At 38.1% G+C, this 17125-nt stretch overlaps 1 protein-coding gene across 2 annotated transcripts in view; it reads right to left on the bottom strand.

Annotated features, from left to right (window-relative positions):
• THSD7B (thrombospondin type 1 domain containing 7B) overlaps positions 1-17125 on the bottom strand; it is an 835144-nt gene that overhangs the window by 40720 nt on the left and 777299 nt on the right. For both annotated transcript variants that reach the window (XM_032286329.1, XM_032286330.1), the window contains 3 exons: positions 15769-15910; positions 14247-14362; positions 12204-12321 (listed from right to left, as the gene is read on the bottom strand). In XM_032286329.1, coding sequence (XP_032142220.1) covers positions 12204-12321; positions 14247-14362; positions 15769-15910 — 376 coding nt within the window. The remainder of the gene's footprint in view (positions 1-12203; positions 12322-14246; positions 14363-15768; positions 15911-17125) is intronic.

Raw genomic sequence — 17125 nt, 5'->3', positions numbered from 1 at the left:
CAACTCTCCTAAAAATACAAAAATTAGCTGACATAGTGGTGTGTACTTATGATCCCAGCTACTTGGAGGCTGAGACAGGAAGATTGCTTGAACCTGGAAGGTGGAGGTTTCAGTGAGCCAAGATCACATCACTGCACTCTAGCCTGTGACTCCATCTTAAAAAAAAAAAAAAAAAGGAACTTGCAGATATTTTAAATATAGTAAATGCTTGGTTTCTTCTCTCTTCTTTAATATTTATTTTTAACAAATACTGTCATATCAATTCATATAACTGGCCCTGAAACATGCCTGTAATGAGTATATAAGGCATGCTACCTGTGTCACCTGTATTTTATTAGGCTTATTATATTAAATGCACAAAATTATAAAATCCATAATTGTGCAGCAAGGTCCCAACCCATCAAATCCCTTACACTGTATCCTGGACTCTTTCTGTCCTTGGATTAATAGTGAAGATTGCTACCATACGTATCCTCATGCTTTCAAATTCAGAGGGGAAGAATTTCCTTGGAAACTCTCTGGACTCATCTTGCTTGGGTTTATGTTTTTCAATAGCAGCATAAGACATGAGAATAGGTATTGACTGGGAACTAAATTCAATCACAAACATGGACAATATGCTGAATGAGCAATACCAATGAGATGAAAATATCGAAGTTGACTCTCTAATTCGTGCACTCATCTGGCTACAAAACCGAGAAAGGCACTCCCTATAAAATACGTTTCCAATGAAAAAAGACCTAAATCATGGTAGAGTAAACTTGTTGTTTGCTAGTAATTCTCCTCTCTGAGCCTTTTCCTCTTTTTCCTTGGAGAATAATGGGACCTCATTATAAACAACACTGATATTGAGCTTATTATTACATTAGCAATAATCACTAGCAATGAAAGAAAAGGATTGAATTTCAAGACCTTAAGAAAAAATAATAGACTGTGAGTTGGCATATGGGTTGTAAAAACAAAAACGGAAACAGAGAGAGGCCAATCTTAGTACCTACATACAGGTTTAAAGTGTATCAGACTAGATCATATTCCCACTGAACCAAGCAGTAATCAAACTTCCCTCTTAAGGCTCCACTGACAAAGTAGATGTAGGAAATTTTAAGCAATTAAAACAAATCTCAAAACTGGTAAACATTTGTCAATATACATACTTAGAAAAAGAAAGAAAATCAAATATAGTAATTCCCTAATCTGAGCTTACTTTCCAATCAAAGTAGTCACCACCGTGGCCCTTTTAAGGAGACATGTTGTAAACAAAAATTCTTCTGTGGCCCTGACACATAGTCACTGAATTTACTGGAAATTATGGTTTTGATAGCTCTGGCCAATTTGGATATGGCCCAGGCAAAGTATATATGTAAGAGATAATGGAAAAGGAAACATAAGAATAATACATTATTGAAGCAGGTTCCTATTGACTGGAAACAACTAGTTCATTAAATAAAGCATCTGGACAATTTACATGAGCATACCTATAAACTCCAGTGCACGGTAGACATATAAAAGCAGTAACAGTAGTATATGAAGTAACTCTGAGATTCCAGCATATCTATGGATATCATTATAGCTGGGTTGATTTCTACCTGGACATTACTTCTTTTGAACATAAGTTAAATTTCCAAAGTTCATGCACAATCATTGGCAAAAAATGATCACCCAGAAGCCAACATCTACGAGGGGCTGGCCAACTAAAACACCATGGAGAATAGGACACAGTGTCACTTAACTGAAGTTAATGATGGTCTTTCCTGATAAGAACCCCAAAATCAGGTTAATGAATGTTTCCACTTTCAAGGGCTTCCCCCTATGCATTTATTCTTAAGCATTTATTATCTGCTACATAGTGTTAGACAATAGCAAATACTAGTGGACAACAAAATAAGTGAAAAAAAAGCAAAGGAATACTAATAAAACCTCATTAGTAGATGATCATGTTCAATCTAAGTTAATTTTAGTCATATATGTTTCTGTGTTTAAGGCATTTTATTGTATGGTACTTGTTGTCACTGTAAAAGTAGTTCTCATTATGGAGGGAGGTGCTAAATTAATTGAGGGAATACAATGTGCTTTAATATACAGATGATATCATATATTCTTGCTTAGCTTTTTCTCTTCCTTATCCTGCTTTCTTCATTCTCCTGCCCCTGAGAGTTCCTCCCCTTACTCTCTGAGCCACATAAATCACTAACAATTCTGGTTTCAGGCTGAGTTTAGGACATAGTTGTTAATATTTCTCTTTAATACATGATAAACTGAGGCTCAGATAATTTAATTATTTTTTTGTGACATGATACAGGTAGAAGGTTTGAAACAAAGATTTGTCTTGCTCCAAAAGCAGGTGATTTCCAACAGATTTCATCTAATCTGTGTCTCAGGTATCAGATACTATGTTCTAGTTATTAGGCCACTTGAACTAGTTTGAGAATTGCAATTAGATCTATCTTTTGCAATAAATTTCTTATATGTATTTATTATATGTATAGTCCATATTTTCTTTAGCAAATAGTAATTAAGGTGACTGTGCTAACTAACACCTTTCTCTTACAACTCTTTATTTGCTTTCAGGTACTCATCAGGGTAAATTCTGAAAGCAGTGGGAAATCAGGTTGTATATAAAATGCTCAGTTAATTTCATGTGGCTCTTTAGGCTGGACATCTACTAAAAAGTGGTTAAAGCTGAAATTTTCACTTCTTTTAACAAATATCAGGAATTTTTATCTAAGTGTATTTTAAGTGCAAAATTTATTTTAAATATTACCCTGATGGATATAGATTTGGGATCAAGGTTATTTTCCAGTAGAGCAGAGTGGAGGAAAATTACCGTCCTGATCTGCAACCTAAAGACAGCTCTTCAGTACATGTTTGGTATTGATGCAGAAGTAATTCTACACTCAGAGGTACAGTACATGAGCTTCCCCTGTAGAGGGATTCCTTGGCTTATATGAAACTTGCTTCATATATCCAGACACCCTTTTATTCTAGAGAAGATGCAACTTAAGCAAGATAAACATTCCATAGGATTTTCAGAGTAAAACAGACTCTAGTCCCAGCAGGATCACCTCTCTGCCAGGAACATGGGAAGTAACAAGACCACCATTTAGAAGTCAAGATGGGCCATGATAGCAAAGATAGCAAAAGGGTAAGATAGGTATTTTATGACAGAAGCACTTTTGGCATTGCTTGGATATAAGTAACTCCAGACTTTTCAGTGGTAGAGTATGTATATGCATTCTGACCACTTACCTCCAGTTCTATTCTCAACAATCACATTTCAGTTCCATTAAAACTAACACAATTTGAGGGAGCACTGTAATACCTATAAATGCAGCAATACCCACAATGAGCAATTTCTATGGGATGCAAAAAGGTCAAAGAGAGTGAGTTTGCACATCTTGGAGCTAATCTTCCCACCCTTTTTAGAGAAAATCATCAGAGTCACATATTACCTCTCTGTAAGATTGGCCGCTATATTTCTATTAGATGAACTAGATAATATGCAACATTATTACTTGTGAAGCAAGAAGATATATAGAAGGGTTAAAATTCAGAGAGGTTTCTTAAAGCATTAATATATCTTACTGTCCTTTGCATTCCAATCTATGGCCCATTTTCTCTGCTTATTGTCAAATATACCTATAAATAAATAATAATAATTTTAATAGTGATATAGCACATAACCCAGGGCCTTGTACACAACAGGTGATATAGAATTTCAGATGTACAGGATCACAGTGGAACAAATGGGGGCTTTGGAGACACCTGGACTTGGGTTCAAATCCATCCTCCACAATGGACAAGCTATATAACCGTGGGCAGATTACTTCAGTGCCTATCACTATATCTGTAAAATTAGGTCTATACTTCATAATACTGTTGTTAGGAATTACTGACATACTCCTAGCATCAGTAATTATACCCTTGGCCAACAAATATTAAAAAGTAATCACTCTAATATTTCACCATTTTATAGATAAAAAACAGTGCAAGAGGTTTCTGCAGAGGATAAGTGAGCAGCCCAACATCCTACATCTTGTCACTGGAAAAGCTGACTCTAAAACTCAGATTTTCGAGTTTCTTGTCTAGTCTTTTTCTTCCATTCCGCTACCTAGTGTCATGTTCTTTGCCATAAGAACTAATTACTTGATACAGTAAATAAGTCTGAATTATTATGACAGACTGTGCCCAGTCAAGAATACCATGCATTGATCAAATCTGATACAGATAACAGAAATTAAAGCTACTGGCTTGCCCTTGAACCCCAGAAAAAAAAAGCTGGAAATTACAAAGTTGTTGTGTGTTTTGGAGTTAATGCAAAATGATTTTCTCACTATAGGCTAGAGTTGACAGAAAAATTATATGACATCTGGGAAACACTAGAGATAGATTTGGTCATATGCTATAAAAATATTATAAACTCGTATGCATTAAATTTAAAAATATAAAATCCAAAAAGTTATAGTCTGGATTTAATAACATTCTTAGAGTGTTATCAGTTAAATAATTATGAATAATTCATGATATGTTAAATTTAGGGAGTTCTACATTCCACTAAACTGATGAAAATTCAAGAGACAAAAAACATGACTAATCCAAATATTAAGCTCTTCTATTACAAGCTTTGATCTTTGAAATCTATCTAAAAAGATCCCTTAGTGGAAGCTTAGAATCAGTCTCTCTCTAAATTCTCTAAATTAAAATAAATTGGATTCAAACTGTTCTGACCTTGAAATCTATAACACAATTAGAAAGTATATGCCAAGCATCAGGTGTACATTAAAGAAGCAATCCAGACATTTGGAAAATACAGTAGGAGCTCATTTCAAAATTTCCCCTAAGATCATTGCAGTTCTGTGGGTTTAATGATGAAGTGTGGCTCACAGGAAGCATCAGGGACAACGAGCACACCAGGTATTGCCCAACAACTCAGTGAATGAAAAATAGAGATAATTTTGTGAACTTTTGTTTTTGATAAAGACATCAGCTGAGAACTGTACCTGCTGAAGTTTGACTCCCAAGTAACTCACATGCCCACTTTAATGTGACTAAATAAACTCTCTCTCTCTTCCTGTGGTCTCTGCCTATTGCTACAACCAGTTGGAAAAGAGAAAGCGGCTCCTACAAAAGACAGCTGCTTCTGATTGCTGCTGCTCATTTACTGTTCGTTTTTCAGGTTGTACCATGTGAGGATTAAAGCATGATTTAAATACAGAATTATCTTATTTTAATAACATTACTATCTACCCCAGGAGTGACGGTTGGGGAAGAGTGGTGCCGTAAGACTGGAGCAAGAAAGCAGGAATGGGGAAGAAGTTTGGGGATGGTGCGGAATAACATGATATACTCACAAAGGCTGCTTTGGCACAGTTTTGAGGGTAGGTGCTTAAAAATTCAAGGGCTATGCATCCTATTCCTCTTTGTACCACTCAATTCTTTTTTTAAAGTTTGAGTTTGGTGCTGAGTGGGTTGGCTTATGCCTATAACCCCAGCACTTTGGGAGGCCAAGGCAGGCAGATTACTTGAGCTCAGGAGTTCCAGACTAGCCTGGGTAACATGGCATAACCCAGTCCCTACAAAAGATGCAAAAATTAATCAGGTGTGGTGGCATGTGCCTATAGTCCCAGCCACTTGGGAGGCTGAAGTGGGAGGACTGCTTGAGCCCAGAAGGCAGAAGGTGCAGTGAGCCATGATCGTGCCAATACATTTCAGCCTGGGCAACAGAGCAAGATTCTGTATCAAAAAAAATATTGAGGTTGGGCACAAATAAATACAAGTAGAAAATATTCATCTTAATACTTTTGTCTGAAGGTCTTAACATGGAAACTTAAATAGAACAGGTCGTCAAAAAATGCTTGTGAGATTGAACACTGAGCAAACTAGTAAAGAAAAAACTAGTCACAAGAGCTATGGCACCATCTTTCCCAAATGTTACCCTACTAGACCCTTAGAAACTAGCCTGAAGTGATGTGTAACTGGTATCATACTGATGTGCCAATAGAAACCATCCAGATGATTTTCAAGTGCTTTACGCAACTTGATTTCTCCAAGTAGTTAACATTCCTACCCTAGTCCTTCTGTGCCTTAGTTCACACAAGGATTTTTCTTATGAAATCTGTGTTTTGTTTTCATCTTTGTTTATTATTCTAAGGATTGGAGAAAGGTGAATTTTAGCTCAGGCTGTAGTTGCCTAGAGCTCCCGAATAGTAGGATTCAAATTTGCATGGGTTTTGTGTTGTTGGAGGACAAACAGGGTCTAGTAAACAACAGTGTCTGATGAGTCCACAGCACCACCAGAACTGCTTACAATTTTTAAGTAATCTTTTAAAACTAAACTTATGATTTGAGGTCTTATTCATAAAGGTGGTGTGTTGGAATAACATGGAGATCTGCCATGTTTCAGTGACTTGGTATAGGGGCAGAATTAGGACTTTTAGGCAAAAATAATAATAAACAAATTTCCTGTCTCCTAGCACTGAACCCAATCTTGGGCAATGAGACCTAAGAATATAGGTATTTATGCAAAGGAGAAAAAACAGCCACTGGTAGGGATTGGCTGCCTTTGGGCTTGCAATCTAGCATGCAAGCTCTTTCCCTTTTGGCTTTCTTTTTATGGTACAGAATCACCTAGGCAATAACAATAATAAAATTATTCCAGTGTTCCACGTACTGTGTTTCAGCTGTGAAGATTCACCCATGAAGAATACAAACAGGGTTGTTGGCACCTTAGAAAGATAGATATGAAAATGGATTTAATTCATGCATGATAAAAATCATAGGAGGCAGTCATGGGAATGATGGTGGGAGGTTCCATGTAAAGCAATGTGCCCAGGTGAGGAGCAGCATAATTTGATGGAAATGTAGTATACTGGAAGTGACAGAGTTGGCAGGGCAGTACGAGGTGATGGAGACATAGGTACAGCACGGGTGAGATCCTGAAGATCCCTGTGGGCCATGTTCACAATACAGGACTTCATTCTTTCTTGCCTATGCTACCCTTTATACTGAGAGACAAATATCCCAGCAATGGCCCTTGAGAACAACACTGTAAACACTGTAGTGCTTATGTGCTTATGGCAGTGGGGTATTCAGAGCAGGTCTCTTCTGAACAGGGAGCAACCAATTGTTTTTATTTCTTTGTTTTAGACCCAGTTTCACTCTTGTTGCCCAGGCTGGAGTGCAATGGTGTGATCTTGGCTCACTGTAACCTCTACGTCCTAGAGTTCAAGCGATTCTCCTGTCTCAGCCTCCTGAGTAGCAGGGACTACAGGTGCCCGCCACCACACCTGGCTAATTTTTGTATTTTTAGTAGAAACACGATTTTATTATGTTGGCCAGGCTGATCTCAAACTTCTGACCTCGTGATTCACTGCCTTGGCCTCCCAAAGTGCTGGGATTATAGGCATGAGCCACCGTGCCCAGCCAACCAACTGTTTTAATGAAAGACATCACTGATATGAATAACACCTCTCATTTGTATGTCTTTTGTGGATTAATCAGTGTACATTATTACTTATTTGTTAGTTTACTACTCTCTGTTGTTCCTAGATTTTAAGCTCCATAAAAATAAGAAAATTGTCTTTTTTTTACCCCACTGCTAAATTCTCAGTACATAAAACTATAACTGACACATAAGTATTTATTTATGGATAAATGAATAGATGAATGACTTATAGGTCAACATAAAAACACTTGATCAGATATTCACTTTTAGAATATTATATAGGTTATGAATACAGTGTATAGATTTTGAGAGGGGTAAAAGGATGAGATAAAATTGGGAGATGAGGGTGATTGCATCTACAGAATAATTTTTAAAAGATCCTGCAGAGTCTCCAACAGCCCTCTTTTCTACAGGAAGGTAGAGGCACATGGAGGAGAAAATTCACATATACTAAACACTCATGATGTGTCTGCTACTATGCCAGATGTCTTCAAATGCTTCATTTCATTTAATTCTCAAACCAAAAACTAAACCACTAACGTGCAAAATTCCAATTTATAAAGAATCTGAGATTCAGAAAGATTAAGCTAATTGCTTAAACAGTTACATTTGAACTTAGATTTACCAAACTTTAAAGTGGACGCCCTAGTGGAAACCATGACCCACTGCCTCTTAAAACAATTGACAAACTATTGGTTAACCACTGAAATTTTGGTCCTAAGACCTGTCATTTGGTTTCCACAGATTATTTGCTCTCATTTGTGCAAGAAATTACATATTATTGTTGTACAGTGTGAATCCCATGTTTTCATTATGAGTGACATTCTTTGTAGATGTAGTTTTCAATTTTTCTTAGTCACATTTTTCTAACATGTATCCTGAATACTGTTTTTGGCTCTGCTCTCTCTAGGACCTTACAGTTGAGTTCACAGATGAGCTCCGTTTTAATAATGAGTCATGCCTTGTTTCTCACATAATCTCATCAGAAGAAGATAATTACCAACAACATCAGCATATCCATTTGTGAGTAGCTCATAGATGAGACCATAACTTAGTGTCAGTGGTCCGATATCAGGACTTCTAGAAAACTGCTTCCAAATATCTTTGGTTGAAAATCAGATTCAGGTCCTGGTACCCTATCCTCCCCAACCAGATTACAAATCCTCCAAACTGCACTTCTTCTTCCCATCTACTTTCCTGTTTAATTTGCCTCCTATGGTTTTGATGTGGTTTGTGCTCGCCAAAAGGCATGTCAAAATTTGATCTCCTTTGCAGTTGGATTGAGAGGTAAGGACTAGTGGGAGGTATCTAAGTCATAGGTGAGGATTCCTTATTAATAAATGAATGCACTCCCTTGGGGGTGAGTGAGTTCTCTCTCTTGCAGGAATGGATTTGTTCTTGCAAGACAGGGTTGTTAAAAAGAATATGGCTTTCTTGGCTTCTTGCTCTTGTTTTCTTTCTCATCATGAGACTGTTTTGCACACACCTGCCCCCCTTCTGCTTTCTGCCATGGGTTAAAGCAGCCTGAGATCCCCACCAGATGCAGCTGCCTAACTTTGAACCTTCCAGTTATCAGAATCATTAGCCAAATAAACCTCTTCTCTTTATAAATTACCCAGTCTTAGGTATTCTGTTATAGCAACAAAATAGCAACACAATGGCCTAACACAGAAAAGTGGTACTGAGGAGTAAATTGTTCATATACAGATACCTGAAGATTTGAAACTGGCTTTGGAACTGAGTAACACATAAAGGCTAGAGGCATTTGCAGGGGCAGTCTAGAAAAAGTCTGCATTGCCATGAATGGAGCAATGAGTGTGATTCTGGTGAGGGCTCAGGAGAAGATAAAATGATGCGGGAGAGTTTGCAGCTTCTTAGAGACTGGTTAAGTGGTTGTGACAAAAATGCTAACAGAAAGATGGACAGTAAGGGACATGCTGATGAAGTTTCAGATGGAAATAAGGAACTTATTCGGAACTGGATAAAACACTATCCTTGTTATACCATAGCAAACAACTTGATTGCATTGTGTCCATGCCCTACAGCTTCGTGGAATATGGAACTTAAGAGTAAAGGAATAGCTACCTGGTGGAAGAAATTTCTAAGCAGCGAAGCTCAGGCTGCTGCTGCTTCTAACTGCTTATCATAAACTGCTAGAGAAAAGGGAAGCTGAGTGGAACGATTTGGAAAGTTTGTAGCATGGCCATGTGGTAGAGAATGAAACAGTATCTTCAGGAGAGAAATACAAGGGTACTGCCAAGACACCCTTTGCTAAAGAGATTAGCATGGCTAAAAGGGAGCCAGATGCTAATGGTTAGAACTATGGGAGAAAAAGCCCTGAAAGCATTTTAAAGATCTCCACGGCCAACTCTTCCCAAAACAGGCCCAGAAGTTTAGAAGGAAATAATGGTTTAAGGGGACATGATGGAGTGCCACTGCCCTGTGTTACCTCAGAGATCTGCTTCCCACATCCCAGTGGTTCCTGCTGGAACAGCCGTGGCTCAATCTACCCTAAATGTGACCATGCTGTCACTCTGGAGAAACCAAGCTATAAGCTTTAGGGGTATCCACATCCACATTACTAATTTTGTAGGTTGGCAGAATGGGAGAGCAGTGAAGGCATGTTGGCATCCACCTAGATTTTAGAGGATGTGTCAGAAAGCTTGGGAGCCTAGACAGAAGCCTTTGACAGTAGAGGAGCTGCCACAGAGTTTCCACCACAGCAAAGCCTAGTAGATCCTTGGAAGCATAGCTGCCCTGGGGACCCCAGAATTGCAGAGCCATCGGCAATGTGCAATGCCCACCAGAAAACACCATAGGCATTCAACTCTGTCTGGTGAGAGCCACCATGCGGGCTGCACTCAGCAAAGCCATAGAGGTGCGGTTGCCCAAGGCCTTGGGAGCCCATCTTTCACCTGAATGCCCAGGACACAAAGTCAAATGAAATTGTTCCAGAGATTTAAAATTTCATGCCTGTCCTGCCATGTTTTGGACTTTCCTGGCCCCTGTCATTTCTTTTTATTCAGGCTTACTTTTCTATTTTGGAATGGGAATGTTTACTAAATGACTATACCACCATTGTACCTTGGAAGTAAATAACTTGTTGTTTGTTGTTGTTGTTGTTGTTGTTGTTTTTGTTTTATTTTGCAAGCTCAAAGCTGGAAGGACCTTACCTTGAGTCTCAAATGAGACTCTGGATTTTGAACTTTAAGTTGGTACTGAAACAAGTTAAAACTTTTAAGATTATTGGATAGAATGATTATATTTTATATGTGAGAGAAACATGAGTTTTTAGAGTCACCTGTGGAGTACTATGGTTTGGATTTGGTTTGTTCCCATCAAAACTCAGATCAAAATTTGATCCCCTTTGTGGTGGTCTTGGACGATGGGGTCTACGGGGTGGTGTTTGGGTCATAAGGGCAGATCCCTGATGAATAGGTGAATACCCTCCTTGGGGTCGAGTGAGTTCTTACTTTTGCAGGAATAGATTCATTCCTGCAAACAGGGTTATTTCTCTCTTGCTTCCTCAGTTTCTCTCTCCTGCTTCTTCTTTCACAATGTGATTTCTTTACAAACACCTGCTCTCTTCTGCTTTCTGTCATTAGTTGATGCAGCCTGAGGCTTTCACGAGATGCAGGTGCCTAATCTGGAACCTTCCAGCCACAGGAATCATGAGCCAAATAAACCTATTTTCTTTATAAATTAACCAGCTTCAGATATTCCATTATAGCAGCACAAAATACACTAAGATGTACTAACAATGTTCCAGGATTTCTCCCTAGGTCCTTTCTCAAAATTTTTGACATTTACCTTTTGATACTGAAACTCTACTTTAGGACCAGAGTTCCATCTTAAACCAGCTCAGTTTTCTGCTATAGTCTTGTTGCTTTCTCTCCCATGGGCCCATCTCTTGGTCCCTACTTCAGCCTAATGACTGGAATGCCACCTCTGTTTCCACTTACCTGCCTCACTACTGAGTATCAATTGCCTTCTGCATGGCTTGCCATGGTGCATTACTTACCCACTGGGATTCTGGGATTGTGTAGCAATGATTTCTGTTTATTCCCCAAAGATTCATACCCCCTTTCCTTTATAAGGTAACATATTACTGAGATGTGACTGAGTGACTACCCTGATAATGCACTTGCTTCCCTGCCATCTTCCAATGAGTTGGAAACATAGGGGAATTTTGTCTAATATATATGTAAGAGATGTATGCCGCTTCCAACACATTTCATAAAACCTCCACAGAGCCAAGTGATATCACCATCCAGAATAACGTGGTCCTGTTAAAGCAGCAGAACCTCTGCGAACTTGTGTTCTTGTTTCACATTTTGAAGCATAAAGCCCTCTCTTTACGTGGGTGAAAAGCAAGTCTCTAGTCTACTGTGTTCAGCCTAGGGTGTGCTTTGGGGGTTTATGTGGCACAGTAGACAGCTTTACTTAAATAATACATGCTACTTTTTCCAAAAACCACTGAGGCCAACATGTTTTTCAATTTGTTGAGCTTATAACCTTCTGAATAAACACTGTCCCACAGGTTCATCAGCCTGTCTGAAGTCTGCCACTGTTATCTGGTCCACTCTGCAACCTCTGCCTCACACTCCTGGATTGATACAAGGCCAGGGTCTATTTTTCTTCCCCTGGAGGTCAGTTTCGTGTTGCCTTCAGCTGGACCCCACAGCTTATGCCATTTATCAAGCTATGGCATACTGAAAGAAAAACCTAAACTAGTGAGTAGGAAACATGGGGAAACCAATACCTCCATGGCCACAGGTCTGTGAACACTCTGTCCAAGCCGTCCACCCTGAGAGCTGACAATTGACCACACATTCCACCAAGCAGGGAATGCTCATTCTCTGGGGCTTCTCCAAATTACGCTGCAAATGGAAATGAAATACAACTTTATTGGAGAAATCACTCTGAAATCAAATCACCGTCCTTTCATGGGAAAGACTCTCCTTTACTCTGTGATAATAACCTTTCCATAGTTTGGTGGGAAAATACATCCTTTCTTCTATAAGTTGGTGATAATCATAGAAAATGATAGAACTTTGTAGTTCTAAGTAGGCCAAAAGTACATAGAGGGCCAACATAGAAGGCAAGCTAGGCTAGAAAATAAATAATATGGGGATTAAAATACAATCAGTAACCCATCTGAAGTGCATAAAAAATCCTGGGCTAAAGACACAATCATGGCCATAACAATGGGTCAAGTTGATAACACAGTTTATTTTTTTCTTATGCTCTCTGAAACCAGGATCTCAGCGAAATACACAAATTTTATAACAGCCAAGGTAGAAGACATCTTAGAGAAAGAATAAAGCACCTGAGAAACACAGGAAGAATAATAGAAAATTCTGCTCTAGGAATAACACACTATTTGTGTGCTTACTTGGAAATCTTTGACATTCAACATGTGTTATATGTTAGCAATATCCTCACCAAGATAAAATTAATGATTATAGTACTAAGACTTGCCAAGTGGGTAAAGTGGATATTATCATAATGACATCTATAATCCATCTGAGATATATGGATATTCTAGTTAGGATTGATACTTCTTCAGACTGTTATTCTTTACATATTTATTGGGCATATGCTATTTGGAAATCAGAGAAACTGACTTTCTGTTAATAAACAGTTTATATCCTTTGTATCAAAAGAAAATACTTATTACATACAGTAAATAAACAATGTTCACCTATTGGGAGTTGTAGATTAATGATTTATTTTTTTTTGTCTGAAGCAGACAACTTCTTCAAAGGCTGACTAAATAAAATAAATCATGATATATAGCATTCTGCACTGTACCAGTAAGTTTCAGAATTTGACTAAATGTAAATCCATTTCAGATGTTCTGTTCTCAGTGTTGGTGAAGTGGTCTGCAGCTGCACTGTTGGGTTAAAGAGCATGAGCATGTCACTCTGTTGTGACAATACTTAACAGAGTGAAGTCAGTATAGGTGACAGAGGTTTGTTTTGTTTCAATTTCCACTTATGTATTCCACCTCTCTTAAGAGAAATGCCACCAATTTTCATTTTTCCAGTTTGTTAAAGAAGTTTCTGGGGAAATGTGAGTTAACTGGCCCCCTTTTTCCAATTTATCTGAAGATTGTTTCAGTGGTTCTTGAAGTGTGATAGCATCTTCATTTCTGTTAAACTGCCCCCATAGTGTTTTTCATTTATATGTTTGGAAGAAAATGCCAAGTTCTATGGAAAAGGTCTCACTATAGCTTTTGTCTGAACTACATATAGTTTGGAACAGAGAAAAAAAAAGGAGGGCAATAAAATTACAAAAATTCAGAACCCATTAATTTGAAATTTGGTAGGGATGCATTTGAATGTAGGTTGAAAAGAAAAATCTCTGCTATTTATCCAAATATTATCTGCCTAAGCAAACTAACATGATTCTGTAATGGCAAGCGTCCATGTTCATCTTCTATGCAAGGGGCAGTATTATCACATATGCAAATGAATCACCTGTCCAATACACAGTCATATTTAAATATTAAAGTCACCCAAGTTTGGGAAACAAGTACAGTTAAATAAATTTTTATAAGTAATAAAAACATATATTTTAATGAACCCATTTATCCACTACAAAAATGAACTTTCCCAGTCATTTTTACTAAATTCAAACTAGTGAGCTGTAACTGTACTATACCAGCACCCTTTACTCTAACTGAACCTAAGCTGAGATGAGAAGAAATCTGTCTGTTATCTATATTGGACATCATGGAATTGCAGACCAATATTAAGAGAAACAAAGCCTTGGATGTAAGGTATGAATATAAACACATTACCTGCTCACATTGGTCCATGCTGACTGGCTTGCCATCACTGCGCACACAGCTTAGCAGGCGGGTCCTGATGCCTTGACCACAGGGTGCATTTTCACTCAGCTGGCACGTGCTCCACTCTACAGGCATAGGATCACCCACACTGAGTTTCAAAATTATGGCCATGTGAGCAAAATACAACAGATCTTTGATTATCTGCATTGGTGAAGGACAGTCCACACACAATCCTAGGTAGCTTTGGAAGGCACCGTGCAATGCTTTTATTGCAAAACAAACAAAAAACTAAATACACGGAGAAAAATGAATTACCTGCCAAGAAAGAGGGAGCAACACATAAAACTGTATGGACTATTACAGAAACTGTATTTTTCAAATTATTCTATCATGAGAAATAATGGCTAGTCACATTACAAACTAGACAGTGAAGAATTAGAATAAATTATCTCATAGTTAATTTGATTTTTAAACAACTATTATTTTTTGTGTCAGTAGAAAGGAAGACCCTTGATCATATAAAAACTCTTTAAGGAAATTTTTCATATTTAGTGGATGATCTAATAGTTTAACAGGAATAGCAAACCCATGTATAGTAAAATCAGTCTTTCATAATATGCTCTTCCAACAAAGCAAATTTTATTGTATTTCTGAAACATTACTATAAAAACAAAGGACCTTTTCTTTAAAGAAAAAAGACAAGTATACCAGGTCATCTTCACCCATGAAGACAATCAGACAGCCCCATGGAAGTCACTATGAGGTTTTTCACAAGAGGAATCTCAGCAGAGCCAACGTGGCTGCGGTGAGGAATTTTTTTTTTCTTTCAGAAAAGGCAATTGCTTTGCCTCTGCAGGCATGTGGTGGTTTGGTTGTCAGTATTGAATTCAACACTGTGATTTAACATGGTTCCACATTTTGTAGCATTTTTGAATCTCTGCTGTTGCAGGGAATGGCAAGTAGCAGATCAATGTAACTATAATAGTCCTCTGGTTTTAGACACTGAGTACTGTGGTACCTGGAATAAACCTGAGCAGTGGCTGAACAGCTAGGCTGGTGTAATTCCCAGTGCCTTGAAAACATCCCTGACCAGTCAACCCTAGCATTCATTCTTATTCAGATCTATACAGAAAGTACATCACAAGTGCAGATTTCTGAAATAATAAAGCCATGAAAGAGCTAAATCCCGTGACAGCATGATTACATTTTTCTATCAATGGTAAGTTCTTCTCTGCTACTTATTTTTGTTGTTTCAGTTTATCGTGGCTTAAATCAACATTTTGCTGAAATGTTGCCAAATCTTTCTAAGCATCTATTCCTACAGAGATTTTATGTGGCCTTGCTGATTCTTAATGTCAAGAGTGGGCATTTCTTTCTGTGAGGGGATGCTAGAAACATCAAGTCCTCAGTCTTTTATGCAACACACTCACACATTCTACTCTCCATCATTAATCCTGAGAATGAAAACACACAAAAAAATTCTCTCATTAGCGTTCAGGGAAAACGACAAGGTCATAGAGTGCAACTGTACCTGTTACATTGTACTGGAACTGGAAGCAATTTTCATTAAGGAGGCAGGGCTGCACCTGTGAGTCTTCAGCACAAGTCCTTGAGCTCAGTGAGGATCTTAGCAGGTGGCGAGTTCTTCTCTGCATTGTGTGGGGGTCGCATGACTATTACAATCAAAGAGTAGGAAAAGTTAACTGTGGGCAAGTTATTTGATAAATTATGTAATATATGCACGTATAAGTAGTCACATATATAATAACTATAGGGAATGGATTATTTATAGGGTTAAACATATTACTTAGAAAATGAAACCATTATGTGATTTATTATCATTTTTTTCCACCTGACAGCTCTTTTGTTTTCCTGTGTTACCTTGAAGGTTACATTTCTATCTCCCATATGTAATGAAGCATATGGAGAATATTTCTATCATTTAAACTCACGCTGTACTCTCAAATAGTCTGCAACAAAGTAAGAGATTCATACATTTTGAATGTTTAAATGCATTTTTTTTTTGAAAAAAGAAGATATTCCCCTGTGACCTTGGAGAGTCTAGTCTGATAAAAATAATCACACAGAAAATTTTAATGAAAAAAATCATTTTTTAGACCCTGGAACACACAGTTATAGAAAGGGAATTATAAAATCAATATTGCCAATATAGTAGAAATTTATTTTTATTTATGAATGCCTTTGGTCCATAGAGCATAAATAGCTGCATGCCATTGCCCTTCTGGCAAAATTAATGTGAAAATGTAAACTCCAAAGATATCCTGCAAATATCATGATACCCACGGGTCCACATGTCCTCCTGTAGGCTTAGCTCCAATAATCCTCTTGACCCAGGTCAATGGGTCTGCCAGATTTCACCCAGCTGGCCTACCCATAGTGGGCCTTCAAGCTCCTCCTACTTGAACAATCTTCTTTCCATTGTCTTCCAAATCCTATTCACCTTTTTCAGAACAGTAATCATGCCTTATTCCTCTCACAGTCTTTTCTCCAATAATACTGTAATATTGGGATTCAGGGGTTCCGGGTGCCCTCAGCTCCCCTGAGAGGATCTTTCTCCAGGTTCTTGGTCTCTTGCCCTCTCAAGAATGAGGGAGGGGACCATGGTGCAGTGCACAGTAAATGCCTGACTCAGGAAGTGTTGTAGAAAGTGATTTATTTAAAGCAGAGAGACAAAAAGGAGGAGAGAGAAACAGCTAACTCTCACACTGAGTGAAGGGAAGAAAAGCGGCTCTCACCCTGAGTGATAAGGGTTCCCAGAGTGGGAAAACCAGAGAAGGAAAGCTCCTCTCACACTGAGAGAATCCAGAAAGAAGGAAGCCAGGAGAGGAAACACAGCTTCCACACTGAGTGGAAGGGAATTAAGAGAG

This window comes from Sapajus apella, unplaced genomic scaffold (genome assembly GCF_009761245.1).
Source record: "Sapajus apella isolate SASKATOON/1434 unplaced genomic scaffold, GSC_monkey_1.0 scaffold18, whole genome shotgun sequence".
Lineage (NCBI taxonomy): Eukaryota > Metazoa > Chordata > Mammalia > Primates > Cebidae > Sapajus > Sapajus apella.
Note: the sequence above shows the minus strand (reverse complement) of the source record. Positions and strands in the feature narration are given on the sequence as shown.